Source organism: Aethalodelphis obliquidens, unplaced genomic scaffold (genome assembly GCF_003676395.1).
Source record: "Aethalodelphis obliquidens isolate GAN/ISIS:26980383/991018 unplaced genomic scaffold, ASM367639v1 scaffold2, whole genome shotgun sequence".
Classification (NCBI taxonomy): domain Eukaryota; kingdom Metazoa; phylum Chordata; class Mammalia; order Artiodactyla; family Delphinidae; genus Aethalodelphis; species Aethalodelphis obliquidens.
Genome location: NW_020837946.1, coordinates 51446505 through 51474005, shown reverse-complemented (window position 1 = coordinate 51474005; position 27501 = coordinate 51446505). Strand labels below are relative to the sequence as shown.

The 27501-nt window shown below is 37.2% G+C and overlaps 1 protein-coding gene across 1 annotated transcript in view; it reads left to right on the top strand.

Moving 5' to 3' along the window:
• The window catches only part of ITGA4 (integrin subunit alpha 4), an 83132-nt gene that overhangs the window by 41335 nt on the left and 14296 nt on the right, over window positions 1-27501 (top strand). The window contains exons 15-17 of the mRNA XM_027126725.1: window positions 1227-1381; window positions 11318-11467; window positions 17822-17898. Coding sequence (XP_026982526.1) covers window positions 1227-1381; window positions 11318-11467; window positions 17822-17898 — 382 coding nt within the window. The remainder of the gene's footprint in view (window positions 1-1226; window positions 1382-11317; window positions 11468-17821; window positions 17899-27501) is intronic.

Sequence of the window (27501 nt, the reverse complement as noted above, 5' to 3'; positions counted from 1 at the left end):
TTCAATTTTTTAAATTGAGGTATAACTGACGAACATTATATTAGTTTCAAGTATAAAACATGAGATGATTCAATATTTGTGTATATTGTAAAAATAATCACCAAAATAAGTCTAGTTAACATCCATCGTCATACATAGTTGTAAATATTTTTTTCTTGTGATAAGAAATTTTAAGATCTACTCTCTTAGCACCTTTCAAGTGTGCAATACGGTATGATTAACTGTTGTCACCATGCTGTACATTACATCCCCATGACTTTTTTTGTAGCTAGAACTTTGTATCTTTTGATCCCATCACCCATCCCCCACCCCTCACCTCTGACAACCACCAGTCTGACAAAGAACCCTTTTATATTCAAGAAATAGCTCTTTCTTTCTTGGTAAGATCGGTCTTGGAATTTTTTTTAGTTGTTGTAAATTTTCCTTAATTTTTTGGTTATTGAAGATCTTCTTTAGCACATCATTTACCATGTCAGATTTGAAATAAGTTCTTACCAAACTGCCAGAATAGTTATTGAGAGAATGTCTGTATATATTTGTTTATTTTTGCATAAATCAACACTGGAAGATCCAACCAGAAACCAATAAAAACAAGGAAGGGAAATAATCAGGGTCTAGGGCTGGAAAGGAGATGTCTGTGAGTCAGCTGTTTATGTAGGTTTGACTTTTAAACCATGTGTTCACTTCACGTTAAAAAAAAAAAAAAAATCAAAAGAAAAATAGCAACCCCTCAAATTGGAAACAAATGGAAATAAATGAACCCAACCATATATGAAATTAGTTCTGTAACCACACAAGATAAAATTATTACAAGTGACATTTGGGTACCTGTACTTCCTCAGTCAGACGTTCTACGGACAAAAGGACTCGAAGAAATCTGAAACTTTACTTGAGACTTTTATTATTAGTAAGAACTTTGGTAGTGTAGCTGTGAAATGTTTATATGTAGGAGGATTAAGCAAATAACTAAATATGTTAATTTTAAAAGTAGAAATCTAGAGAAAAGTTTATAATTCCTTTTTTTAATTTATAAAAATAATTTTTGAAATGTGTGTTTTAAGTTGTTCCCTCTTTCATATTTCAGGTTAGTTTTTAGAAAGTTATTTAATGAAGATAATTTAATATATTTCCAGTATTCTATATAACTTTGACTATTATCACTTAAATAACAAAACAAATGCCTTCAGATAATTATACTAATTGCAATTCTCTCTACATTTTTGCAGTTTTGTTTTATAACATGAGCCTGGATGTGAACCGAAAGGCAGAGTCTCCATCGAGATTTTACTTTTCTTCCAATGGAACTTCTGACGTGATTACAGGAAGCATAAAAGTATCAAGCAGAGTGGCTAACTGTAAAACACATCAAGCATTTATGCGGGTAACGTAAACTTGTTTTTATTAACAGATACGTAAACTTCAATATTATCAATACGCTTAAATCTTCTTGCATTGGTATCTTTTATAAAACACAGTGAAAAGCAAGTATTACTTGAACTAGCTGATCTATTGTTCCAGCGTCAAAATGTTAGAGGATCCTGTGACAGATCTAGATAATTCAAACTCTACTTTTTGCTTCTTCCTTATTTCACATTTATCACATTTTACCACGTCACTGTTTTTTGAAGATTTGCCTTTTCCTCTTCACAATTGCTATTGTCCCTCTCTGTTTATGCACTTGCCTAAAAATGTAAATGTCGAGTAGCTCTGCTGAGCCCCAGATCTATTCCTGGTAGATAATGGAGGGTGGGGGGAGGCAGGGAAGTTGGTTTATTTTTCATGTGACTTTAAGAAGCAGAATCCAACGTGACTGCTTTTGGATCGTGCCTTTGTCTCTATGCCAGCATTGTCGGTGATGTCAGTGGGAACTTGCACAGTTGTAGCGTGATGGGGATCATCTGTGGGCCAGGATGATGCTTCTCATGATGGTTTGGGGTATATCCTGCCAAAGCACAGCCAGTTTCATGTTTCTTTTATTAAAACACTCATTCCCAAACTGATCATCACGTTCCTTGCATTGATCACATTTTATCGTATGAAGCGGTGCCAGGTCTTTTTCATTAGGGAATGGTGTACTTCAACAGAAAAACTACTGTCACAAAAAAGCCAAACTATTCCCAGGAGCCTTTTCTGGGATTTCAAATAGTAGCCTCAGCTTAGAACTTAATTTTTCCTTAGATACTTATTCCAAGCAAATGCAAACAAGCATCAGGACTATTAAATGCTAACAGCAATAATCCCTATGCTATTTCCTCATTTCCCTTAACAGTTTTTATTGTCGTACTAGAGTAAAGCTATTAGATGGTTGAGAGCCAAAAGTATAGAATGATATTAGTGCAACCATCATTGATGTGGTGGGGATTAAAGAGGGTTTTTTCTTTTTAATTCTGCATAGTTGATTTTACTCAGGTTAATCAATTTTAGAGCCTAACATTGAGACCATTTTAAAGGGCAATAAAAGGACCAACATCAGGCATTGACAGACATACTGTGTTGAATCTGTATAAATGGCAGCAAATTGATCTGATTTATTTAGTCCCGTTTCTTGACATTGTTCCTATGACTAAGGGTTCATCAAAATTGTGCACTTTCTTCAGAATAGATTTGTACCAGAAATGACAATTTAGCAGAGGTTTCTGTGTTAGTTGCATATATACTTGTCACTACCATGGTAACACAACAAAAGCAGGTTACAAAGCCATGACTTTGGGCCATACTGTCAATGTCAAAAAAAAGCACTTAGCTCTGGGATTGGTACATAGAGGGACTGTTTTTGAAAAAGTGATTGTTTCTTCCAATATTTTTTTTTCCTTCCTAACTTACCTTGCTTTTGTTTGGGACGTTTTAAAACTCATACACAGAAAGGCAAAAGGCTACTCCAACACTCTCCCTTGCAACAAATCCAAAGGCAGGTGTAAGAACCACAGAAAGAGCTGCCCTAATCTTGAGTTTTGTCAAGGACCCCTAGCTGTTATTTAGGAGGAGATGAAAATATAATGAGTGCATTTCCCACCCCCACCAGCATGGTACCCAAGGCTTTCGGAAACATTAACCGGATTGTTCCTTTGCTCTGTAAAGCACGTCCGGTGTCAGGAGTGCATTCTACCTCAGCGCCCCTTACAGTGAAATAAGGTGACACTTGTTAATTATGTGCTCAGGGCCACAGCCCCCACCTCTCAGAGGACTCCCTGCCTGCTGGTTGGGCATGCTTTCTTTGCATAGCTCCTGTTGGCTGTACCAATTAAGTTCCACTTCTTCCAGTTAATAGATATTGAGTACCTATGTAGTGTCAGGTTCTGTTTGAGACACTTATACAGGTCAGTGACTGAAACAAAAAGATTACCACCCTCACAGAGTTTATAGTCTAGTGTGGTGAGATAAACAACGGCAGAAAATGTGACGATACACAATAGTAACAAATGGTAACACAATAGTAACAAAATGTAATAGCACAATAGTAACAAAATGTAAATTTTATAGTATTTTAGAGCAGCAGACCTCAACCTTTTAGGCACCAGGGACCGGTTTCATGGAAGACAGTTTTTCCACTGGGGCAGGGGGGATGGTTCAGGAGGTAGTGTGAGCGATGGGGAGCGATGGGGAGCGGCAGATGAAGCTTTGCTCGCTCGCCCCTCACTCACCTCCTGCTGTGCAGCCCAGTTCCTAACAGGCCACAGACCGATACCGGTCCATGGCCCGGGTATTGGGAACCCCTGTTCTAGAGGATTATATGGGTGATGGAAAAAGGAAAGGAGGGCAGAGCACAGGAAATTATAGGGTGCTGGGGAAGGAGTGAAGAATGCAATTTTAAATAGGCTGGGCAGAGTGGGCCTCATTCAGAAGGTGACATCTGAGCAAAGACTTGAAGGAAGCTAAGAAGTTACCATGTAGACGTCTGGGGCAGTGGTCCGCAACTTTAGCATGCAACAGCATTACCTGGGGGGCTTGTTGAAACACAGATTGCTGGGCCCCACCTAGAGTTCTTGATTCAGTATGTCTTTAACAAGGCCTGAGAATTTGCTTTTCTACAAAGTCCCCAGGTGATGCTGATGCTGCCAGCTTGAGAGCTGTACTTTGAGAACCCCTGATCCAGGAGGAGAACATTACTGAAAGAAGAGCTAGGTAAAAAAGCATCAGGAAAAGAATGAGCCTGGTTGTTTTAGGAAACCATGAGGAGGCAAGGATGGCTGGAAGAGTGAGCAAGGGGGAGAGCAGTAGAAAAAGAGTCAAATCGCATAAGACCCTGTGACTTTTTCTCCAAGTGACATGGGGATCTATTGTAGAGTTTGGGGCAGATAATTGACATGATCTGACTGAGTAATAAAAAGGAATACTCTGACTGCTATGTTGAGACTACACAGTAGGCGACCACAGGTTGACACAGGAAGAAGAGGACACTGCAATAAGCCAGGTGAGAGATGATGGCTCCAACGAAGGTGGTAGCAGTGGATCTGCTGAGAAGTAGTAGAAGACAGATTCTACAAAATTTACTGACAGACTGGATGTCTAGCATTTGAGAAAGAAAGGCTCCAAGACGACTCCAAAGTCATTAGCCCAAGCAACTAGAAGAATACAGTTTTCATCAATAGGGCAAGGGAAACAACTTTTGGGTGTAAAATGTTGGAGTTCAGTTGTGGACCTGCGGAGCTGGAGAGACCTATTTTACTTTTAAGTGTAAACAGCAATTAATCATTTGTATTGTATATACTCATCTGGAATTGGAGAGGGGCATGGAACTGGAAATCTAACAATGCATCTTTGGCATATGAATGGGTTTGAAAGTCATGTGAGGTGGCTGAGATCATCACAGGAGGAGAAAAGAGCTAAGGTCTGCACTCTGGACCCTACAACATGAAGTGGTTAGAGAGAAGAGAAGGCTTACAAAGGAGATGAGAAGGACTAACCAGTAAGGAAGAAAAACAGGAGCTTGTGGCATCCCGGAAGTGAAGTGAATAAAGCAGGGCAAGGAGAAAGGCGTGACAGTGTTTTCAGTGCTTTCCTCTTAGTTGAAGAAGATGAGGGCTAAGAACTCACCATTGGGTTTAGCAATGTAGAAGCTATTGGTGATCATGACAACAGCAGTTCAGAGGAAAAGGAGGAGAGGAATTGGAGACAGGGTGTAGCTTATTCTTTCACAGATTTTTGTTCCAAGGGGAGCTAAAGAAAAGGGGTGGGGAGTCAGTAGCTGACAAGAGAAGTGGAGAGACTTTTTGTTTCTTCTAAGATGGGAGGAATAGCATGCTTTTATGCTGATGGGTGTGTTCCAATAGAGTAAATGAGATAGATAAGAGGAAAGAATCGTCAGTGCAAAGAGGGCAAAAAGGGTGGGATTAATTGTACAGATGAAAGGATTGATTCTAGATAGCACATGCCTAGTTCATTTGTTTATTTGCTTGCAGATGCTGGGCAGATGTGGTTGAGAGGACTGGAAGTTCTCTTATGATTGCTTTAATATTATCAGCGAAGTAAGAAGCAAAGGCATTAGCTTCCATCGGAATGGGAGAAGTGGTGTTTAGAGTTCGGGAAGAAGACGTGAAGTAGTCTTCTAGGAGAGTGGGAGAGTGAGAAAGTACAGTATGGTCCTGAGATGGAGTTAGGCTCTAAGTTGCATCAGAAAGTGAGACGAGTCAGTATGGTTGTGGTTTTTTCCAGTCATGTTCAACCTTACAGGTGGGGGTAGATGAAGAGTTACAATCAACCATGATTGTGGTCTGCCAATAGAGTGAAGCAAAGAAGGAACGCACGAGAGAGCCGAGGAGTATGCGAGGGAGTGGTTATATTTTTGGCCGTGAAGATTAAGCAGGGTAAGGAGAGGAGAGAGGACAGCAAGAGGGTGTGTGAGGGACAGGGGAACAAAGTTGAATTGGAGGTCCCAGTGGCAGCAGCACATTGTTGGACTTGAGTATTAAAGAGAATGAGCCAGAAAGATTTCATCAGTATGACAACATGTTAGAGCCATTGGGGACCTGAAGGTGAGAAAAAGAATTGAATTTTATTTTTATTCTTGCTCACAACCCCTTGATGATCTCACATAAATGAAAGTCTTTAAACCTACTTATATTTAAAAAAAAACCCATCACAGTCTTTGATAGTAGAGAATTTGGCTATTTTAGAAAATCCACATCTTCTCATAAAACTTGGCTTTTATGAAGTCCTTCTCTTTTAATCACACATTCTCTAGTTTCATGTATTGGATCTTCTTGGAATATAGGAGACATTGTTAGCAATCTAATAAGTATCACATCACTAGCATATGCATTTGCTGGTATGTTATTTTTCTGAGACTATATGGTCATTTACCTGGTTGGTAAGCACATCAGTTTTCTCACGTCTGCTTCATCTACTCATAATTAAAACGGGTATTACATAAGACTGTTTTATGTGGACGGTCAAAATGTATTCCTCAGAAAATAAGGCAGAAATTATTTTTTTCCTTATAGAACTCCATTTTTTGGTGGTTTTTAATTATGCCAAGCTTTATTTTTTACTGTTAGAGCCTTACAATTATTAGATGTTATGAAAGGAGAATCTAGAATTTAGAGTTGGGAGTTAATAAAAGGTTTCTGTGGTAGAAGGCAAATGGTTAATTTTTTAGGCCTTATAGTGTTTTATCTATTGAAATTCTGTTCTCTTGGACCTCGCTTTTCCCTTTATGAAAATGTTTCCCCATCCATGTAAGCATATGAAAATGAATCTTTGTTATCTTCAAAGGTACAACTTGATTAGGTCTTAGAGATTTCTTAGGACAAGATTTTAGGACAAAGGATAATTTTGAGGCTGTTTTGATTTAGAGAAACCCATTCAACAATTGGCAGCAATATTTAGAAATGTTGGAGCAGCCATGGTAGTGAGACTTACCTTCAGGTTTTTAGAGATATTTCTTGATTGATCTTGATGGAATCTCTGCATCAAAATACTCTCTGATGTTTGAGAAGAAAACAAACATTCCCTTCCTGTCTACAGCATTTCATAAAATCTAGAAATATTTAGCTTAGTCATTGGACCAGGAATGCCTGTCTCTACTGGTATCTGAGATCCAGTGAGTTCAGTGGCCTTAGTATGTTGTATAATAATCATGAAATCAACCCGCCTATGTATTTAGTAGATTAGTTTATTCTTTCTTTCCTTTGGTTTCTCTAAATTCTGGATTTTGGACTTCTGAAATAAAGGAATTTTATTTTGTTATCTAAGTCTTAGGTAACTTATAAAACCCATCATTTTCAGTAATAACTTCAAAAAATGAACACGTATTTGATTACTAAATATATGTATTTGTATTTTATTTGCTTATATTTTTAAGCTATACAAACACATAGTTTAATGAAGTACCATTTGCTCCAAAGTAGTTACATTTAAACACTGTGGACCAATCCATATATGCATGCATTTCTGCTGAAAATCTAAATACAGACCAACTATATAACCATACTGATATTATGGTAACCTAGAAGATGATTGATTATTCCAACATATATTAATTCTTTGTTAGATTACAAGGTCTTTGAAGACAGGATATTATCTTTTCCATGTTTGTTTTCTTCTTAGAGCTAGCACAACTCATTACATAAGGCCCCCAATCAATCAATATTTAATAAATTTATAGATGATGTGTTCTCAGAGCTTTTTAAAGAATTCTGTGAGGGAAAATCTGTAATGTTCTATTCGTGTGATGGTGAGGGCACCTGTCTTGGGGGTGTTGTCTTTTCTCAGGAAGTTGTAGTCCCAGATGTTTGACAGTTCACCCTCTGAAACATACTTACTAGATAAAATGGTTATAATTACACGGGGCCTTGCTAGCTCAGATTCCAATCTATGCCTCAGTCTTAACCTTCTCCACACAAATCTGATCACATTCCTTCTTAAAATTCTTCTATGTAAGAATTTTCCCATGACCTTTTGAGTGTAGGTTAGGTGGCCCTCCCTCTTCTGTACTTGTGTCTGCATGTATCAGAATGCTCACCCCTCCACCACATGTGTGGATTTATGGGTTTTAAAGTGTAATGTAGGCACCGGCTTTCAGTTTTGTATCCCTAGATCCTGTCTTCTACAGAGTAGACCCATGAATAGATATTTTCACATGTTTATTTATACCTCAACATCATTGTTCATTAAGTAATATTTTATAAATATTTCTGGCTCCACCCTTTAAATAAATTCCCTCACTACATAAACACAATAGGATGACGTGGGCCTACAGCTCAGTTCTCAAGCTGGCCATAATAAAAATTTCTGTGAAAGTCAGACAAGAAGGCAGACTTTGTGTAATTTCAGGCATGTGCTAATTTGCATGCTTGTGGGTGCCCTGTTTTATGTAATTGTCCATAAAAATGTGGCATGGAATCTTCATTATTTTTAATATAGATAGCACATGCCATCCAAATTAAAAATTTTAAGCAAATCTACTTTTTCCTCCTGTATATTAATTAGTCACTTTAAGAATTTTTGATATTATAGCTTTTGTCCTTAGGTGGAGCTGTTAAAGTTAAGTAAGTGTGAATATCTGTCAAATACAGTTCTTGCAAGAGTGCACGTACATTTTGTATATTGTGAGAAAGGCGTAATTAATAGCAAATTAGGATAATGAAAGTAATATACACCAGATGTAGAGAAGACCTTGTGGAAAATTAGTATGAATTAGATAACATGTGATGTGGTCAAAGCAAGCTTGTTGAGAAGAATTAAAACAGTGGACATGTGGAGGGACCGTCAGTGGCTGTCTAGCTCCTACACCTAGGGAATAATTTAATCAAGTTTGCTATTGTAATACTCAGGGCTTCAAGCTGTTCCATTTTCACAAGTTGATAACTTGGGATTTGGACCTTGATTTGCAGCATTCCTATATGGTCAAGGTTTCGAGTTGAGATGATCACTTACCAAGTAATCTAATAAAAACATCTCCATGTGTGAGAATGGAAAAGCCATGAGAGATCTTGAGTACTCTGAGTCATGCTACACATCTTCCAGGTACCACTTAATTAATACAAGTCTAATAGTTGTATTAGTAGAAAACGTAGCTCATTTTCTATTTAGTGTTCACTGGTTGGCAATAGACTAATTTCCTTTTTTCTTATTCTTTCCAAATAGTCACCAGAATTCATTATAAGAAATTGAACTTCTGTAATTCCTTGGTTGGCTTATATAGCTACATTTTGCAGTAATATACACATAATAATTATAATATTTAACATCTATTGAGACCTTAATACGTACCAGGCATTGTACTAAGTGTTTTACATACGTTATGTCATTGAATCCTCACAATAAGTTATAGGTGTCGTAATCATCATTATCATTATTACCAACCATTTTCAGATGAGGTAATAGTTCCATAGACAGATTATGTAATTTGCCCAAGGTTACATATAGATAAGAAGTGAAGGACCTGAGGTTTGAACCCCAGTACTCTACCTTCAGACCACTTGCTTTTAACCAATTTATATATATATATATTTATATATAATGTTGTAAATGATGAGGAAAAACAATTACATCCTTTTTTATAATTACATAAAAGACATAGGATAGGTGTAGTCTTATGTGAAATGTCATCTTTATTAACTTCATTGATTTTTATCAAAAGTTACTATAGGCATAAATAGCATAGCAGTAATCTGTATGATAGGTATTTTTTTCTATTCAGTAGGGATTGTTAATTTATGAGCTTTGGAAATCTGCTTTTAGGCAGAAATGTTTAAGCTATATTCCAACTCTGAATTGTCTAGATAAATAGAAATCCACTGACATTATTCAGTAGGAGGTCTGTCAATTACAGTGTCATGGATCTACTAAGGAACTCACTAAGTGTAAATATAAACCTCATAAATATAAAGCTCAATTATGGTTAAAATTAATATGTCTAGTCCCAATGAAGACACTTGAGTTTCTTTAGTGGGACTTTGATGAATCTATTTTTTTTTTAAATCAGAAGAAATGTAAATTGAAACGGGCATATGAAACGTAGAGTCAAGCCAAGCTTTACATTTAAATTGTTAGTGTGAAAGACAAGGTGTGTGACCAATTCTTTGAATATCTTCTGAGTATAGTAACAATTCTAATACCAAGAAAAAGAAAAAGAAAAACTGCATAGTTCCTGTGTAGGTGGACTGTATCTGCTGATCGTGAGCTTCTCTCTCAAATCCTGATATAATATCTACTTTTAATTTTTGTTGTGCATAAGCTACTTGTTCTATAGATTTGCCATCAACATGTCTTATATCGTGCAGTTTAAATTGTCAACTGAATTCTGTTATAAATCCTCATGGATTACTTTATAGTGGAATCTTATTTGCCCATCCTCTTAGATAGGGAGAAAAATAAATGAGTCTGCTTTGTTCAATATATTTTGAAAATCTCATATCTGTATAGGCAGGGCTGCTCTGAGAAGCGCTTTCTAAGAGATGCCATGTTTTTTTTATCTTACTTGACTTCCATTTTTTTTTTTTTCACAGACTTGGGATTCTAGAACACCTTTACTCTTTAGGGAAGTGTTTTCTTAATTGAATGCCAAACTACTTCAAAGTTATTTTCTTGTCAGTTATTTTAGTGTTTGTGCATGTTTATGTTAGCAAATAATTTTGATAGTAATGTTGTATATTCCCATTTAATGAAGGGGCTATTGAATAATCAAATGAAAAGATGAAATAAATTTTAAGTTCATGGGAAAATGTTTTTAAAAGAGAGAAAAATAATGCCTGCATGTAGAAATAAAGATTAAAATATATGAATTGACAACCAGTGTAATAAACTCAAGAGTCATTTCTTGGGGGGCAGAAGACAATAAATTTTAAAAACCTAATCACTCAAAGACTTTTTGACTACATATAAAGAAGATTAAGAATGATAAATGCTGTGTAACAAATTAGTAAGATATTAAACTTAAAAGAGTGTCATACAGAGCAGAATGGATTCCAAATGGGTTACAATTCCTGTATCATTGATAAATAAATCCAAGAACTCTTTCTTTGTAAAGTGTAAAAGCACAATAAATGTAGAAAAACTGTAACAACTAATAAGAATATTGTATGCATAGAAAATAGCATTGAAGAAAATATGCCAAAATGTAGACCTGCATAACTATTATTGGATAGTTACGGTTTTTCATTTTTAATACGTTTTGTCTTTTTCCTAATAAATGTGATTGCTTTTGTAATGTGTGAAAATAGTTCAATTTTTTAACAATTTAGCTTAAAAGGAAAGGATTTTCTTTGACTTCCATATATTGTGTTTGACCTTATGCAGGAAAGGAGGGACTTTATATATATTTTTTATTTAGATGCTTATTTTTGTTATTAATTCATATGGCTTTCAATTTCTTTAGAAAGATGTACGGGACATCCTCACCCCAATTCAGATTGAAGCCGCTTACCACCTGGGGCATCATGTCATCAGTAAACGAAGTACAGAGGAATTCCCACCACTTCAGCCAATTCTTCAGCAGAAGAAAGAAAAAGACATCATTGCAAAAACAGTAGGAAATTTTTCCTTTATTTGAAACATCATGTGACATATAACTGAAGAAATTTTTTTGAAATAGTACATAGTTCTGAGGAAATGAACTCCCTCTAAATTTCTTTAAAATTATGTTTTTATAAAAAAGATTTATGGTATGTCTTGTTTTCCATTTTTCTTTATTTTTAATATTCCCTTTAGGATATTGAACTGAATACTTTTAAATATGCATTTAGTCATAACAGTGGTTTCCCATATACATAAAATGTTAATTTTCTCTCCTTGATGCCTTGCCAGTGAAGAAAATATATTTCCAGAGAGCACTCCTAATGGAAGTGAGTTGCATTCATGAGTTATTCAGCATCGTCATGTGTGTTCAGCTTATCTTTCTCATTTTCTGTCTCCTTCTTTTTCAGTTTGTCTCCCTCTCAGTCACCCTACCCACAGATTCACTCATGTCTTGTTAGTCAGATTTTACTCATTTATAAACGTGTATCTATGTTACACAACAGTTTCTCTTTTTAACTTAACTGTATGTGCATTTTGAGATGGATCCTGCATTCTAAACAGTGAACAGCTTTTTAAAATGTATCCCTGAAGTGATGAAAGGGAAAAACCTACAACCAAGATTACTCTACCCGGCAAGGATCTCATTCAGATTTGATGGAGAAATTTAAAACTTTACACAAAAGCAAAAGCTAAGAGAATTCAGTGCCACCAAACCAGCTTTACAGCAAATGCTAAAGGAACTTCTCTAGGCAGGAAACACAACAGAAGGAAAAGACCTACAAAAACAAACCCAAAACAATTAAGAAGATGGTAATAGGAACATACATATCAATAATTACCTTAACTGTAAATGGATTAAATGCTCCAAAAGACAGAGACTGGCTGAATGGATACCAAAAAAAGCCCCGTATACATGCTGTCTACAAGAGACCCACTTCAGATCTAGGGACACATACAGACTGAAAGTGAGGGGATGGAAAAAGATATTCCATGCAAATGGAAATCAAAAGAAAGCTGGAGTAGCAATTCTCCTATCAGGCAAAATAGACTTTATAATAAAGACTATTACGAGAGACAAAGAAGGACACTACACAATGATCAAGAGATCAATCCAAGAAGAAGATATAACAATTGTAAATATTTATGCACCCAACATAGGAGCACCTCAATACAGAAGGCAAATGCTAGCAGCCATAAAAGGGGAAATTGACAGTAACACATTCATAGTAGGGGACTTTAACACCCCCCTTTCACCAATGGACAGATCATCCAAAATGAAAGTAAATAAGAAAACACAAACTTTAAATGATACATTAAACAAGATGGACTTAATTGATATTTATAGGACATTCCATCCAAAAACAACAGAATACACTTTCCTAAGTGCTCGTGGAACATTCTCCAAGATAGATCCCATCTTGGGTCACAAATCAAGCCTTGGTAAATTTAAGAAAATTGAAATCATATCAAGTATATTTTCCGACCACAATGCTATGAGACTAGATATCAATTACAGGAAAAAGTCTGTAAAAAATACAAACACATGGAGGCTAAACAATACACTACTTAATAATCAAGAGGTCACTGAAGAAATCAAAGAGAAAATCAATACCTAGAAGCAAATGACAATTAAAACATGAAGACCCAAAACCTATGGGATGCAGCAAAAGCAATTCTAAGAGGGAAGTATATAGCAATACAAAATCCTACCTCAGGAAACAAGAAACATCTCAAATAAACAACCTAACCTTACACCTAAAGCAATTAGAGAAAGAAGGAAAAAACCCAAGGTTAGCAGAAGGAAAGAAATCATAAAGATGAGATCAGAAATAAATGGAAAAGAAAAGAAGGAAACAGTAGCAAAGATCAATAAAACTAACAGCTGGTTCTTTGACAACATAAGCAAAATTGATAAACCATTAGCCAGACTCATCAAGAAAAAAAGGGAGAAGACTCAAATCAATTGAATTAGAAATGAAAAAGGAGAAGTAACAACTGACACTGCAAAAATACAAAGGATCATGAGAAATTACTACAAGCAACTATATGCCAGTAAAATGGACAACCTGGAAGCAATGTACAAATTCTCAGAAAAGCAGAACCTTCTGAGACTGACCCAGGAAGAAATAGAAAATATAAACAGACCAATCACAAGCACTGAAATTGAGACTGTGATTTAAAATCTTCCAACAAACAAAAGCCCAGGACCAGATGGCTTCACAGGCAAATTCTATCAAATATTTATAGAAGAGCTAACACCTATACTTCTCAAACTCTTCCAAAATATAGCAGAGGAAGTAACACTCTCAAACTCATTCTGTGAGGCCACCCTGATACCAAAACCAGACAAAGATGTCACAGAGAAGGAAAACTACAGGCCAATATCACTGACGAACATAGATGCAAAAAACCTCAACAAAATACCAGCAAACAGAATCCAGCAGCACATTAAAAGGATCATGCAGCATGATCAAATGGGGTTTATCCCAGGAAAGCAAGGATTCTTCAATATATGCAAATCAATCAATGTGATAAGCCATATTAACAAATTGAAGGAGAAAAACCATACTATCATCCCAGTAGATGCAGAAAAAGCCTTTGACAAAATTCAGCACACATTTATGATAAAAACCCTCCAGAAAGTAGGCGTAGAGAGAACTTACCTCAACATAATAAAGGCCGTATTTGACAAACCCACAGCGAACATCATTCTCAATGGTGAAACACTGAAAGCATTTCCTCTAAGATCAGGAACAAGACAAGGGTGCCCACTCTCACCACTGTTATTCAACATAGTTTTGGAAGTTTAGCCACAGCAATCAGAGAACAAAAAGAAATGAAAGGAATCCAAATCAGAAAAGAAGATGCAAAACTGTCACTTTTTGCAGATGACATGATACTATACATAGAGAATCCTGAAGTTGCTACCAGAAAACTACTAGAGCTAATCAATGAATTTGGTAAAGTAGCAGGATACAAAATTAATGCACAGAAATCTCTTGCATTCCTGTACACTAATGATGAAAAATCTGAAAGAGAAATTAAGGAAACACTCCCATTTACCATTGCAACAAAAGAATAAAATACCTAGGAATAAACCTACCTAAGGAGACAAAAGACCTGTATGCAGAAAACTGTAAGACACTGATGAAAGAAATTAAAGATGATACAAACAGATGGAGAGATATACCGTGTTCTTGGATTGGAAGAATCAACATTGTGCAAATGACTCTACTACCCAAAGCAATCTACAGATTCAACGCAATCCCTATCAAACTACCAATGGCATTTTTCACAGAAATAGAACAAAAAATTTCACAATTTGTATGGAAACACAAAAGACCCTGAATAGCCAAAGCAATCTTGAGAAAGAAAAATGGAGCTGGAGGAATCAGACTCCCAGACTTCAGACTATACTACAAAGCTACAGTAATAAAGACAGTATGGTACTGGCACAAAAACAGAAATATAGGTCAATGGAACAGGATAGAAGGCCCAGAGATAAACCCATGCACCTGTGGTCACCTTATTTTTGTTAAAGGAGGCAAGAATATACAGTGGAGAAAAGACAGCCTCTTCAATAAGTGGTGCTGGGAAAACTGGACAGCTACATGTAAAAGAATGAAATTAGAACACTCCCTAACACCATACACAAAAATAAACTCAAAATGGATTAAAGACCTAAATGTAAGGCCAGACACTTTCAAACTCTTAGAGGAAAACATAGGCAGAACACTGTATGACATAAATCACAGCAAGGTCCTTTTTGACCCACCTCCTAGAGAAATGGAAATAAAAACAAAAATAAACAAATGGGACCTAATGAAACTTAAAAACTTTTGCACAGCAAAGGAAACCATAAGCAAGACCAAAAGACAACCCTCAGAATGGGAGAAAATATTTGCAAATGAAGCAACTGACAAAGGATTGATCTCCAAAATTAACAAGCAGCTCATGCAGCCCAATATCAAAAAAGGAAACCACCCAATCCAAGAATGGGCAGAAGACCTAAACAGACATTTCTCCAAAGAAGATATACAGATTTCCAACAAACACATGAAAGAATGCTCAACATCACTAATCGTTAGAGAAATGCAAATCAAAACTACGATCAGGTATCACCTCACACCGGTCAGAATGGCCATCATCAAAAAATCTACAAACAATAAATGCTGGAGAATGTGTGGAGAAAAGGGAACCCTCATGCACTGTTGGTGGGAATGTAAATTGATACAGCCACTATGGAGAACAGTATGGAGGTTCCTTAAAAAACTAAAAATAGAACTACCATACGACCCAGCAATCCCACTACTGGGCATATACCCTGAGAAAACCATAATTCATAAAGAGTCATGTACCACAATGTTCATTGCAGCTCTATTGACAATAGCCAGGACATGGAAGCAACCTAAGTGTCCATCGACAGATGAATGGATAAAGAAGATGTGGCACATATATACAATGGAATATTACTCAGCCATAAAAAGAAATGAAATTGAGTTATTTGTAGTGAGGTGGATGGACCTAGACACTGTCATACAGAGTGAAGTAAGTCAGAAAGAGAAAAACAAATACCGTATGCTAACACATATATATGGAATCAAAAAAAAAAAAAAAAGGTCATGAAGAACCTAGGGGCAAGACGGGAATAAAGACGCAGACCTACCAGAGAATGGACTTGAGGATATGGGGAGGGGGAAAGGTAAGCTGTGACAAAATGAGAAAATGGCATATACATATATACACTACCAAATGTAAAATAGATAGCTAGTGGGAAGCAGTCACATAGCACAGGGAGATCAGCTCTGTGCTTTGTGACCACCTAGAGGGGTGGGATAGGGAGGGTGGGAGGAAGGGTGATGCAAGAGGGAAGAGATATGGGGACATATGTATATGTATAACTGATGCACTTTTTTATAAAGCAGAAACTGACACACCATTGTAAAGCAATTATACTCTAATGATGATTTTTTTTAAAAATTTAAAATAAATGTATCCCAAAATATATCAGTTTCACTCACTGTGTGTTTATTCCCAGGAGTCCAGTTGTTCAGACTTTTACTGTCCAACAACACAAAGACAGAGTCAACAGGATGTTTGGGGCCATGGTTAAAGCATTCATTAAAACATTCAGTAATGGCACACAGAATGCAAAAGATGAAAGGACATTTAAAGGTCCTGTTCATATCCTGTCCAGATAAAATTGCCCCTAAGTCGCTTTAACATATTTGAGCTTACAGTCAGCACTGTCTGGTCTACAATACTAGATCAAATGAAGATAATAAATTAAGAGCGAAGTCTTTCTATAGCCTTGTATGAAAATATTTATGGAAGTCGGTTTTTTTCACTCTTCTGTTGAACTTCAGTTTTCAGTATCAACTACTTTTAAATGTCTTTAATAATGAACCTCTCAATATTGTAAAGTACATAAGCCCAAACCTTAGCAATTTGTAGTTATATTAGAATGAGCTACAAATGAGCTACATTTTGATTCTTCAAGCCACCTGCTTTACGAATAAGAGAAGTAGAAAAAAATTAATAATCTAGAGAACTATTTACACTTTCCCGCTGCTCCCGCTGGTATAGGCAGTCTCTGGTCTGACGTGCCATTTGACAACGCTCTACCCACTTCACATTTCATGTGCCTGGCTCCTTCTCTGACTTTCTAGATTTCTTTCTTTTCTGCATCTCTCCCTCTCTCACCTGTTCCTCTCAGCTTCCTTTCTTTTTGTATCTCTCTCCTTTTCTTTTGTCCAGCTTATACCTCAGGGCTTCCTGTGTACCTTGCAGTATCTCTGGGTCCTATTAAAATACTCAGAATTAAATAAATTCTGGAACCTGTTGATAAACTATCATTTATTTTTATTCACTGTATCCTCAAAGTAAAATTTCTACATTTTATTATTTTCAACCAATATAAAATCACTGTTCTGCCATCTGTGAAAATTAAGTGTCATGCGTATGCATAATAGGCAGGATCAAACAGCAGCACCAGAAAATCGGGAGGGACTCAACGAAGAAAATCTTGGCAGCACAGGTTCTAAACATTTACAGAGGTTACTACCACAGTCTGATTAAACTTGTTTTATACAACTATTATGAAAGAAAGAAGTTATTTCTTTCGCTTAACAAACTTAGGCTTTAAATTTACCTATTGAAAGAACGTGGTTCCTTTAGCCCTGGAATTGTCATCTGAACCTACTGATGCTCAAATCGAACTCTTCAAAAGGTATAAAGGAGTTATCCATTTGCTATATTAATTTTATTTTTTCATGTGTCATAGATATTTTATCCTTTAAAAAACATAGAAGTATACCTACTGATTTGAACTAAGATAAAAAGTACTGTCATATTTTATTTCCAGATAAACTTTGCAAGATTTTGTGCGCATGAAAACTGTTCTGCTGATTTACAGGTTTCTGCAAAAATTGGATTTTTGAGGTGAGTGTAGTTGGCTCTCTGCTTACTTATCAGGATGGGGTAATTGGTGTGTGCATGTGGGTTCTAAAGAGTAAAGGACTAAGAACTAATCCTTGGGGGTTAGCAGCATTTAAAGACCTGGAAAAGAACAGCAGTCTCATTCTGCTGAAAGAGACTAAGTGTTCTGTACAGCAGTCACATAAGTATACACTCAAAGATTACCACTTTTCAAAAGAATGAGAATGTGTGAGCACCATGGTTTTATCAAGCATGATTTTAACCTTTCACTGATAACTCGGAAGATATTTCAGGATTTAAATGTGCTTTGGGTTATTGTTATCATAATTGTAGTTATTTTTCAGACATCTGTAAGTGCCTGTTAATAGAGTTTTGGTTCAAAATGAGCTAACCTTTACTACATAATGCTTAGTATTCTATCATCCAAAAACTGGTTACATAATTCAGATTGATGTACAAAACAAAGATATCCCTAAATATATATGTGACCCATTTGAAAGGGAATAAATCATCTTTGTCTTCTAAATTCATAGAAGGGAAACAGGAAAAAGAAAATACATGTAAACGTGCTTAGAATAGTGCCCACAGTGCAAACTGGATAAATGTTGATTGCTATCATTATTTATGTTGGGAAATAAACCATTGTAATTCTGTATCATGTCTATATCCCCTCTGTTGAAATTGTTCTGCATGTCAGAGGGAAGATGTGAAAATGAGGACCAGAGAGAGAGAATCCACACTTCAGGTTAAGAGCTGGTTGTGTATGGAAAGTGAAAGAGGGCAAGGAGGCATCACTGACAGGACAGGAATATGGGAGACTGTTTGGGGGAGGTAGGGATATAGAGGAAGCAGGTTTAAATTGGGGTGTGTTGAATTTGATGAGACTTCTATATGTAGCTCTGCAGTGGAAAATCTAGTTCAGGATTATGTTTGGAGGTCCTCTTCACATTAGTTATGTGAATGCCTGCGATGGAAATGTGAATTTCACAAAGAACTAAGGATCAAATCTTGAGAGGGGTGGGTAAATTTTATTTAAAGAGCTTAAAAAGAATAAGGACTTAACTCCAGGACACTGAAAAAGTATCTTCATCGAACTAAGAGAAAACCACCTCCAAGGTGAAATAGCCAATGGAGAATGTAAAAAGAGGGACCTAATGCTGTGATTTTTTAGCAATCAGAGAGCATAATGACTGAGGAAAGGTCATGGAAGTTGGCACTTAAAATGTGACTGGTGGGGGAGAAGAAGGATGTCGCTGGCAAATTTTAACAGAAATTTCTGTGCAGTCATAGCTAAATGACAGCATCAGTGATTAAGGGAAGGAGAATTTATTAGGAACAAGTAGGTTCAACTGAATTTTTATGTATTTATCAAGTGTTATTTAATTATGGGAAGATATAAACAAGTGTGAGGATCAAAGGCAGGGAAAAGAATAAATTGAACAAAGAAATGGTCTGCTTAAATCCAGGGGACACTTCGTATATTACTTGATCTGTCCTGTGAAGAATTTGACAGCTGTTCACTTCCTTTTTTTCAATGTCTTTTAATTTCCCGGATGCCATCCTGCTCCCACTCTCCTTTTACTTCTCTAGGCCCTCCTTCTCACTTGTGTTTGGAGGACCTCTGAATTTGCCTCTTTGGGCTCGCTTAATAGCCCTCTCTCACTCCTTCTCACACTCCCATATTTTCCCTGGATAATCTTGCCCACAACCATAACCTCACCTGGTCTGCCTCCTCTGCTGATGCCCAAATCAGTGTCTCTGAGTTCCACACCCACCCATCCAGCTGGCTATCAGACATGCAGTCTTGGGTGCCCAGTCACTATCCACCAGTGACACAACCATTAGTTAGTTACCAAAGCCAACAGCCTGGAGCTCAACCTGCATTCTTCTCTCTCTCTTATCCCTGACATCAAATAAATTACCAAGTCCTATAATACTACCACCCAGATGTGTTTTTTATCCATCATACTTCTCCATCTCTACTGCTATTGCTCCAAATCAGGCACTCAATATCCTGCCTGAATCACTGAGCTTTACCACTTTCTGGGCTACTGGCCTCTGATTTTACATTATTCAAATTCCTCTACCAAGACGTTTCCAGAGTGAGCTTTCTAACTTACACTTTTGATAGCAAGGCTTCAGTAGCTCATTAACATCTAAAGTCCTTAGTGCCCTTCCTCAGCAATTCCACAGGACTTTTTTCCATTGATTGCAGAATAGTTGTGTGGCCATGCCATGCTCTCCTGAGCCTTTGTATCTTTTCACTTTGACTTATCTGATTAATGCTTATTTATCTTATAAATCTCAGCTGTTTTCTAGGTAAAGCCCCCCCCCCAACTTTGTCTCCAGCTACATAAACCTAGTCCTCCTGTGGCCCTGGTCCCATTGCACCTGTGCTCAGAACTATTATTGTCTGTCTCCCCACTATCCTGTACACTGCTTCAAGCTGGGTTCCTGTCTTTTCATCTTTGCGTTCCCAATAGTGCCTGGAACACTGTAGGTGACAAGTGGATGTTTGCTGAGGATGGAACAGGGTTCTAAAGGAAACAGCATGTACCTGGGATCAGACTCAGGTGGAAGGGTTAGCCTTAGAAAGAAGTTAAGATTCCCCTTGTCTTGAGCTAAGAAGCTGTGAATAGATGCTGACATTGATTAAGAAATTTTAACGTGGAAGGAAGGGAAATATAGAGAATTAATGGATGGCCAGAATAAAAAATGGGTTTGTATATGGAAGGTGAGGGCTCTGAGGTTGGGTTTGGGACCTTGTGAAGGGAATGGGAAAAGATTGAAAATAGCTGTGAAGATAAATGGGATAGGGAATCAACCAGGAATGAGTGAAAAGGTTGACAAACAGCACTGAGTACCCTGCTGGGGTGGGATCACATATGGCAGAGAATAAATTAATTCTTTTCACCTAGGCAATGCCAGGATAGCCTTGAGCATCCACAGTTGAGGGCCAAGAAGCCCTAACCTATTTGATAGATAATTGGACTTTATACTTAAATTATCCAGATTGGCTGCTTAGATAGTCCAAAAACAGCAACCGCTAACTGCTTTGTAATCCAGCATGTAATTGTGGTGCCTTTGTTGAATTATTAGATGAATAATTTATAACCTTCCCATTCACATATTTGTTTTCTTTCTAAAATGCTTAGTCTTCCTGGTGCTTTGGCTCTCATGGGCCTTTGATAAGAAGAAGTATTTTGTGTGGGAAAGATTATCTAAGCTCCAAATAAGTGGTGTTTTCATCTTCTCAAATCAGACACTTCCATGGTTACCTTGTCATCTTTCACTGCAGTCCCTCTGGCCCGTGAAAAAAATGAGATGTTGAAATTTATGTGGAAATATTACTGAGAATGCTTATTTCCTGAAGAATGAAAATAATATCTTACTGAATTAAGATATTAAATCATTAATGTAATTGAATTATCAGTTTTTCTTCATTACGTATTTCTCACGAGAAATTACATTACCTACATTGCATTTTTAATTTGAAGTGATAATGTTTCCTGTAGTCGAAATATCAAGTCCATTATGATTTTGTATGGCAGCCAACAGAAGGTAAGGCAGTTTTCTCAAGGTGTGGTCTTTGAGTCACCTTCATGAGAATCACCTGGGATGCTTGGTAGAAATGCAGGCTCCTAGGCCTCTGACCATCCAAATCAGAATCCATGGGGACCAGGCCAGAAATGTTCATTATTAAGAAGGCTGTCAGTGGTTCTTATCAAGCTGAAATCTGAGAACCAGTGTTGTGGTGGTTTAGAGTTTAGATTTGGAGTCAGGCTAACCTGGTTCAAGTCTATCTACCATTTACTAGCTGAATGACCTTTTCAGAGAAGCCTTTCAACCTCTGTAAACGTCCTTCCTCATTGGCAAGAAGGTAAAATAGTACTCTGTAAGGTTGTTTTAGGAGGCCAGTGCCTTATCCATTAGGCCACTGGGGCTTCTGTAAGGTTGTTTTAAAAATAAAATGCGATAATGCAGGCCAGTGCATTGCATAGCACAAAGCCTGGTACATATGAAGATTTGAGAAAAGGTGTTATTTTTGATAAATTATGGTTGGAATAGTTATAGACCATGATAAAAATGTTTTCATTTGGATAAAAAAATGAAATATTGCCAGTGAATTCTAAACATTTTCTGCACGTGTACTGGTTATTTGTCCAGAGTTTATTGTTTCTTTATGTCCCGAGATAGCTGCTGACTGTGCCTGGGTCAGTTGTTTTCAGTTCTATGAAGTTTGTAGTGGCCTAAAGGCCAGTGTAAAGTGTAAGCCCCACATGTTTTGCATCAGTTAGGAAGATTACAGGCTCTTTCCATTAGGTAAATAACTTATTTGAAGAGTTTTCAAACGAAAACTCTTTGAATTAGTTTTTAGGCCCACGGGTGAAGGGTTCTGACAAACTACTTTGCATTTTAATAAATGATGCTCTCTCAGAGAACAATTTGCCTCTCCCTCAAAGGAGTCCTCTCTGCCTTCTCGGTCGTGGTAGGCAAATTGCAACCATATGTTCTATGCCTTCTCCCGACTGTAACTCTGCTGGCACTAGTGGTATTTCTGTGTCTCAGAGCTACATACCTGCTTCAGGTATGATGAGTTTCTGATGGCTGCACTAATAGACTGCCGACAGCAAACTAAATAGTGCTGATGCACTCCATCTCATGTTTTCGTTAAGTTGAGGCTTCCTCCTGAATCTCTAAATTCTCAGGACGGTACATTCAAATGGACTTACAGTGCGAAATGAAAATGAACAAATATGACTTTATCTAAAAGATTACAAATAGTAGAGCAGGTATTAACCATCACCTAGGTAATTTAAAATCGAGTCTTTCGCAGAGATGACTGATCTAAATGACACTACTTCTCTTCTGTGCCTCCGTCATGCTTCCAGGGTAAGTGATGGAGGTTTTTCCTGAACAAAAGTGCTTTCATGTCAGTGAGGAATGCTTTTAACTGTGAGTAACAGAGTACGGGACTAATAGTAACTTAAACAAAGGTGTTTAATTCTTTTGCATAATAAGCAGTCTGGAGAAGGTGGTTGCAGGTTTAGTGAGAAGCTACCAAAATCTGGGCCTTCGTGGTTCATGGTTATCTTTCCAGTTCTCTTGGCTTTTCCCTTGTGGCGGCTGGGGCACCAAGGTTCCCAGTAAACAGAAAGGGGCAGGAGCAAAATTCTATGTCCTCCTGAGGCTGCCTTTCAAGGAAGGGAAGTGTCTGAGCAGACGCCTTATTCTGATTAACCAGAGTGGTGTCACATGCTGCCCCTGATCTATCCTGGTTGAAAGAGGATGGAGTCGTCACGATCATAGTAGATCAATCATAATTCACTCCCTGAAGCTGAGCTGGGGGCTTAGCTTCTGCAGTATCAAGGGGATACTACCGACTGCCTGGCGAATCCAGGGTTCTGTTAGCAGCTAAGAAGGGAACTCACTGTTGGGTAGACAGTGAGCGGTGTGTAACCGCACTGTGCTGTTACCCCCAAAAGAGTGAGTGTAACAAAACTGTCCATTTTTAAAATGCAGATAGTGGGAATATATGCCTCACTGATGTCACAGAGTTTGGGGAAGAGGAATCGTATGCTTCATACACTCCAATCCATGTTCTTCTGCTATCCTCCTTGGCATCTTAGTGAATTTGTCTGTTCAGTAAAATCTTCTTAAATGTCAGGTATCTGATATTGCCCAGTAGATGAGAATTTTCCACTATTTTATTTTTTTTCCCTGAAGTCAGTAATAAAGAAAAAAGAGGACAAAATTTTACTTGGGCCTGAGGCCACTTTGCCGCAGGCTAGTCTTTTGTCAAATAAATGACTCGTATTACCTTGACCTGGGTACATAGCAATTTCTGTTATATTTTGTTCTAGCATCTTGATTAAAAACATGTTAGCTATGAAGCAGTCATTCATCTTATCAAGGCAAAATGCATTAATTATATGAAGACTTAGGGAGCATTTCTCACAAAATAGAACAGTAGCGTTCATTCAGGAAAAACATAGAGCCTGGTGCCGAAATACATCATTTTTCTGTTTTTCCTTTCACTTATTAAGTTATGATTCTGTATGTACACAGTATCTTGATTTGTTTAAATTACATGGATTCTAGGCTGCTTTGTAAATTTCAAGTCTGCATTATGCATGTTTTAATAAAGAATGAACTGCGATTCCCGGGGAAAGCTCTGGTTCGGCCTTGTCACACTTCCAGATGTGCACCTGGTCCTTTATTATGTCTCATGTAAAAAGCTAGTGGGTATCTTTCTGACAGCACCTTGTTAATCAAGATACAGTAAGATGTATACATATATATATATACACACACACACACATAAAGAGTAGAATTGTAATTATGGTAATGTGGCAGAATAGCTTAAAAATGGAAAACAGACCAGCAGCCTCGCTGTTGAAATGTGAATACTGTGTTTCTCTTTCATTTGCTGTTGTCTTGGAACCTAGCTGTTTATGCAGTGCTTTCACCTTCTGTTGCTTGTCTAAGTGCCAACTTCTTTCCCAAAGGTGTTCAGTGACTAATGCTTTGGTTACAAGCCAGAATATTTTATAAATGTCTATTTATAGGCAGCTCTTCTACAAGTCTTAATTAAACTTTAATGTCAAGCTGAAGTTTACTTCTAGAACCTCTTAGTTTCCTTTAGTTGTAACGTGGTTCTAGAGAAGTAGAGGGGATGTGGGACAGCCATGTTCCCGCACGTCTTCACTCTGCCCTTTATCACAGGGCCACCAAGCAGATGCGTGCTTGTGTAACACAAAGGTTTACAACACAAGAATAAGTCAGCCATCCCCTCAAACACTGGGAGGAATAGCACATTATGACGGAGTCAGATTCTTCCACCCTGAAATGATAGCCATGATTCAGAAGAGGTACTGCCTTGTTACTTATCATACATCCTTCCAGAAATATCCAGCTTCTCAAAGCCGGGGATCGGAACTAGAAATGCTACATAGGGACATTTTCTTCATTCCTTTCTCCTCGATGTCTTTAGTACCAGACAAGGAATTATGAGGTCTGGGAGATCGTTTCCTCTAAGGCAGCATCAGGTGCCATCTGAAATAATGAAGCTTCTGTTATTGTCAGAATAATACAGGTTTTAAATATAGTAATATGATGTGGTACGCTTATTTTGAAACTAATTATGCTCCTCAGTCAGACTGCCCAATGGCAGAGCCAGCAAACTTTTTACTTGAAGGGACAGACTGTAAATATTTTTAGGCTTTGTGGGACAGAGATGTCGCAACTGCTCAACTCTGCCGTCATAGGGCAAAAGTGGCCACAGACGAAAGAGCATGGCTGTGTTCCAATAAACCTTTATTTACAAGACCAGGCAGCGGTCCCAATTTGGCCTTCAGGCAGCAGTTTTTGAACCCCTACTCTCTGGTATGCTTTCTTTTATATGATAATCCTGTAGGACATTTTTATTTTTTATTATTTAAATATAGTTCCTTTATATTTTATTTTTTTAATGTAATTTGTTAGTAAAATTTAAGCTGGTTGCCAAAATTAGCCAGATTTAGAGTTTTTTTTCAGGAATTAGTCCTGGGTTAATAAACCATAAGGGCCTGCTCATAGATAGACAGACAGACTGACACAATGGAATTATGTATATATGTTTACTGAAAAACTATAAAGGCTCCAAACTGTAATTGCCAAAATTCCCAATGATAGTTGAAAGGATAAATAAAATGTGGCATATTTACAAAAATTAGTATACACACCAATGAGAAGAAATGATTTACAACTCCATGCATCAGTATAGATTAAACTTAAAAACAAAATTTTGAGTAAAGAATGTTGGATACTCCAAGATTACATACTCAGTGATTCCATTTATATGAAATATAAAACTGGGCAAAGCCAGTCTATACTAGTAAAAGCAAGATGGTGGGTAGGGCCAAGAATTGGAAGGGGGCACAAGGGTATTTCTTTGGTGCTGGCAATATGGTTTTCTTGATCTGGGTGCTGGTTTCACACATGTATTCAGTTTATAAAAATTTGCTGAGCTCTACACTTAGGTTGTGCGCATTTTTCTATATGTATGTCCTACCTTGATAAGAAGGTTTAAAGTGAAAAACAATTAGGATAAGAAGGGAAGAACTTTTAGGTATTAAGTGAAATGTCCAGTTTCTCATAGATATATTAGAAGTATCAAAGTGGGGGGAAGTGTTCAAAATTATAATAATTTTGTTTGTAGATTCTGAGGTTCATAATAATTTGCTCCTCAAATTCAAACTCAAACAGTATCGATGTTGCCATTAATTTATTGGTCAACTCAATAGTTGTATTGCCACTAAAACATTAGGTTATATGGGCGGGGTATAGATCACATGATGTGGTAGTAGTAGATGTTTACTTTATCTTAATGAAACATTTGGAATTTGCATACCGTCACAGAACAGATAAGCATGGCTCTAATTTCATAGAATGTACAATGAGTTCATGAACTCTTAACAGTCACCTATCCAGTAATTTCCTCAATCTTTCAGACTTTTTTTTTAGTGTTATCCAGCCCTTTTTAATGTTTGATACACTTACATACCACACATGTATTTTGAACACTGTGTTGCTAGCCTCTGAGAAAACAGTGATATTCATGACCCGGCACCTTTTCTCCAAGAGAACTTATTCTAGTGGTGAGAAAAGCCAGACAGTGTGAACATATTGCATTAGAGGGTTGCCCAGTGTGTGGGAAAGTGGCAGAGAGAGAAGCCATTTCTGTTAGGGAGGATGCAATGCTGGGTGAAGGGGCTTAGCAATAAGTTATCAAGTGGAAGAACTTCTGAGGACTCTTAACATTGACACTCAAGCTGAGTCTTGAAGAACAAGTATAAGTTAACCAGATAACATGAAGAGGGAAGAGGTTGAAGGCAGAGGGATGGCTTGAAATAGGACACAAAACACAGGTGTTTGGACCCCTGTTTGTAGGTGAACATGGCTAAAGGGAAGGAATGGGTTGTGCAGTGGAAAGTAAGGCACGACCAGCTCTTTCAGGCTGCATCTGCTGCACTAATCAGAACTCTATCTTGAAAGCACTGGAGGAAAGGAAGCAGACACGTGACATTATCAAGTTTGCTTTCTGCAAAGTGACCACCACCCGCCCCCAGTAGTGTGAAAATTGGAAGAGGACTTGACAAATCAATTAAGAGTATAATCCAAGTGAATGCCAGTTCAATCATGAAATTTTCAGATGTTCTTTATTTAAGAAAAGAAATTTTAATCTTCATTCAGCTCAAGCTAAATAACTAGAATAGTACAAAAGCAAGAAGCAACATGCCTTTGCTACCCCCAGGCAAAATGGGTCCCCGCCCTGGTCCCAGAGCCCTTCATTCATAACTCTTTTCAAGTATTTCTAATATCTGTTTACATCCGTTTATAAATCTGCCCTTTATAAGCTCTACAAAGCTGGGAATTTGTTATACTATTTTTGTATGTGAGAGTAATAGCTGTAACGATTATTATACAGGGGCTTTCAATTAAAATCAGTCTTCATCTTCAAGTAATGCTTAAAAGCATCAATCTTGAAACTCGTTCTTTAACTCTGTCCTTAAACATTCTGTCTTAAATCAACTCACAAATAACTACTAAATGCCTACTATGTGT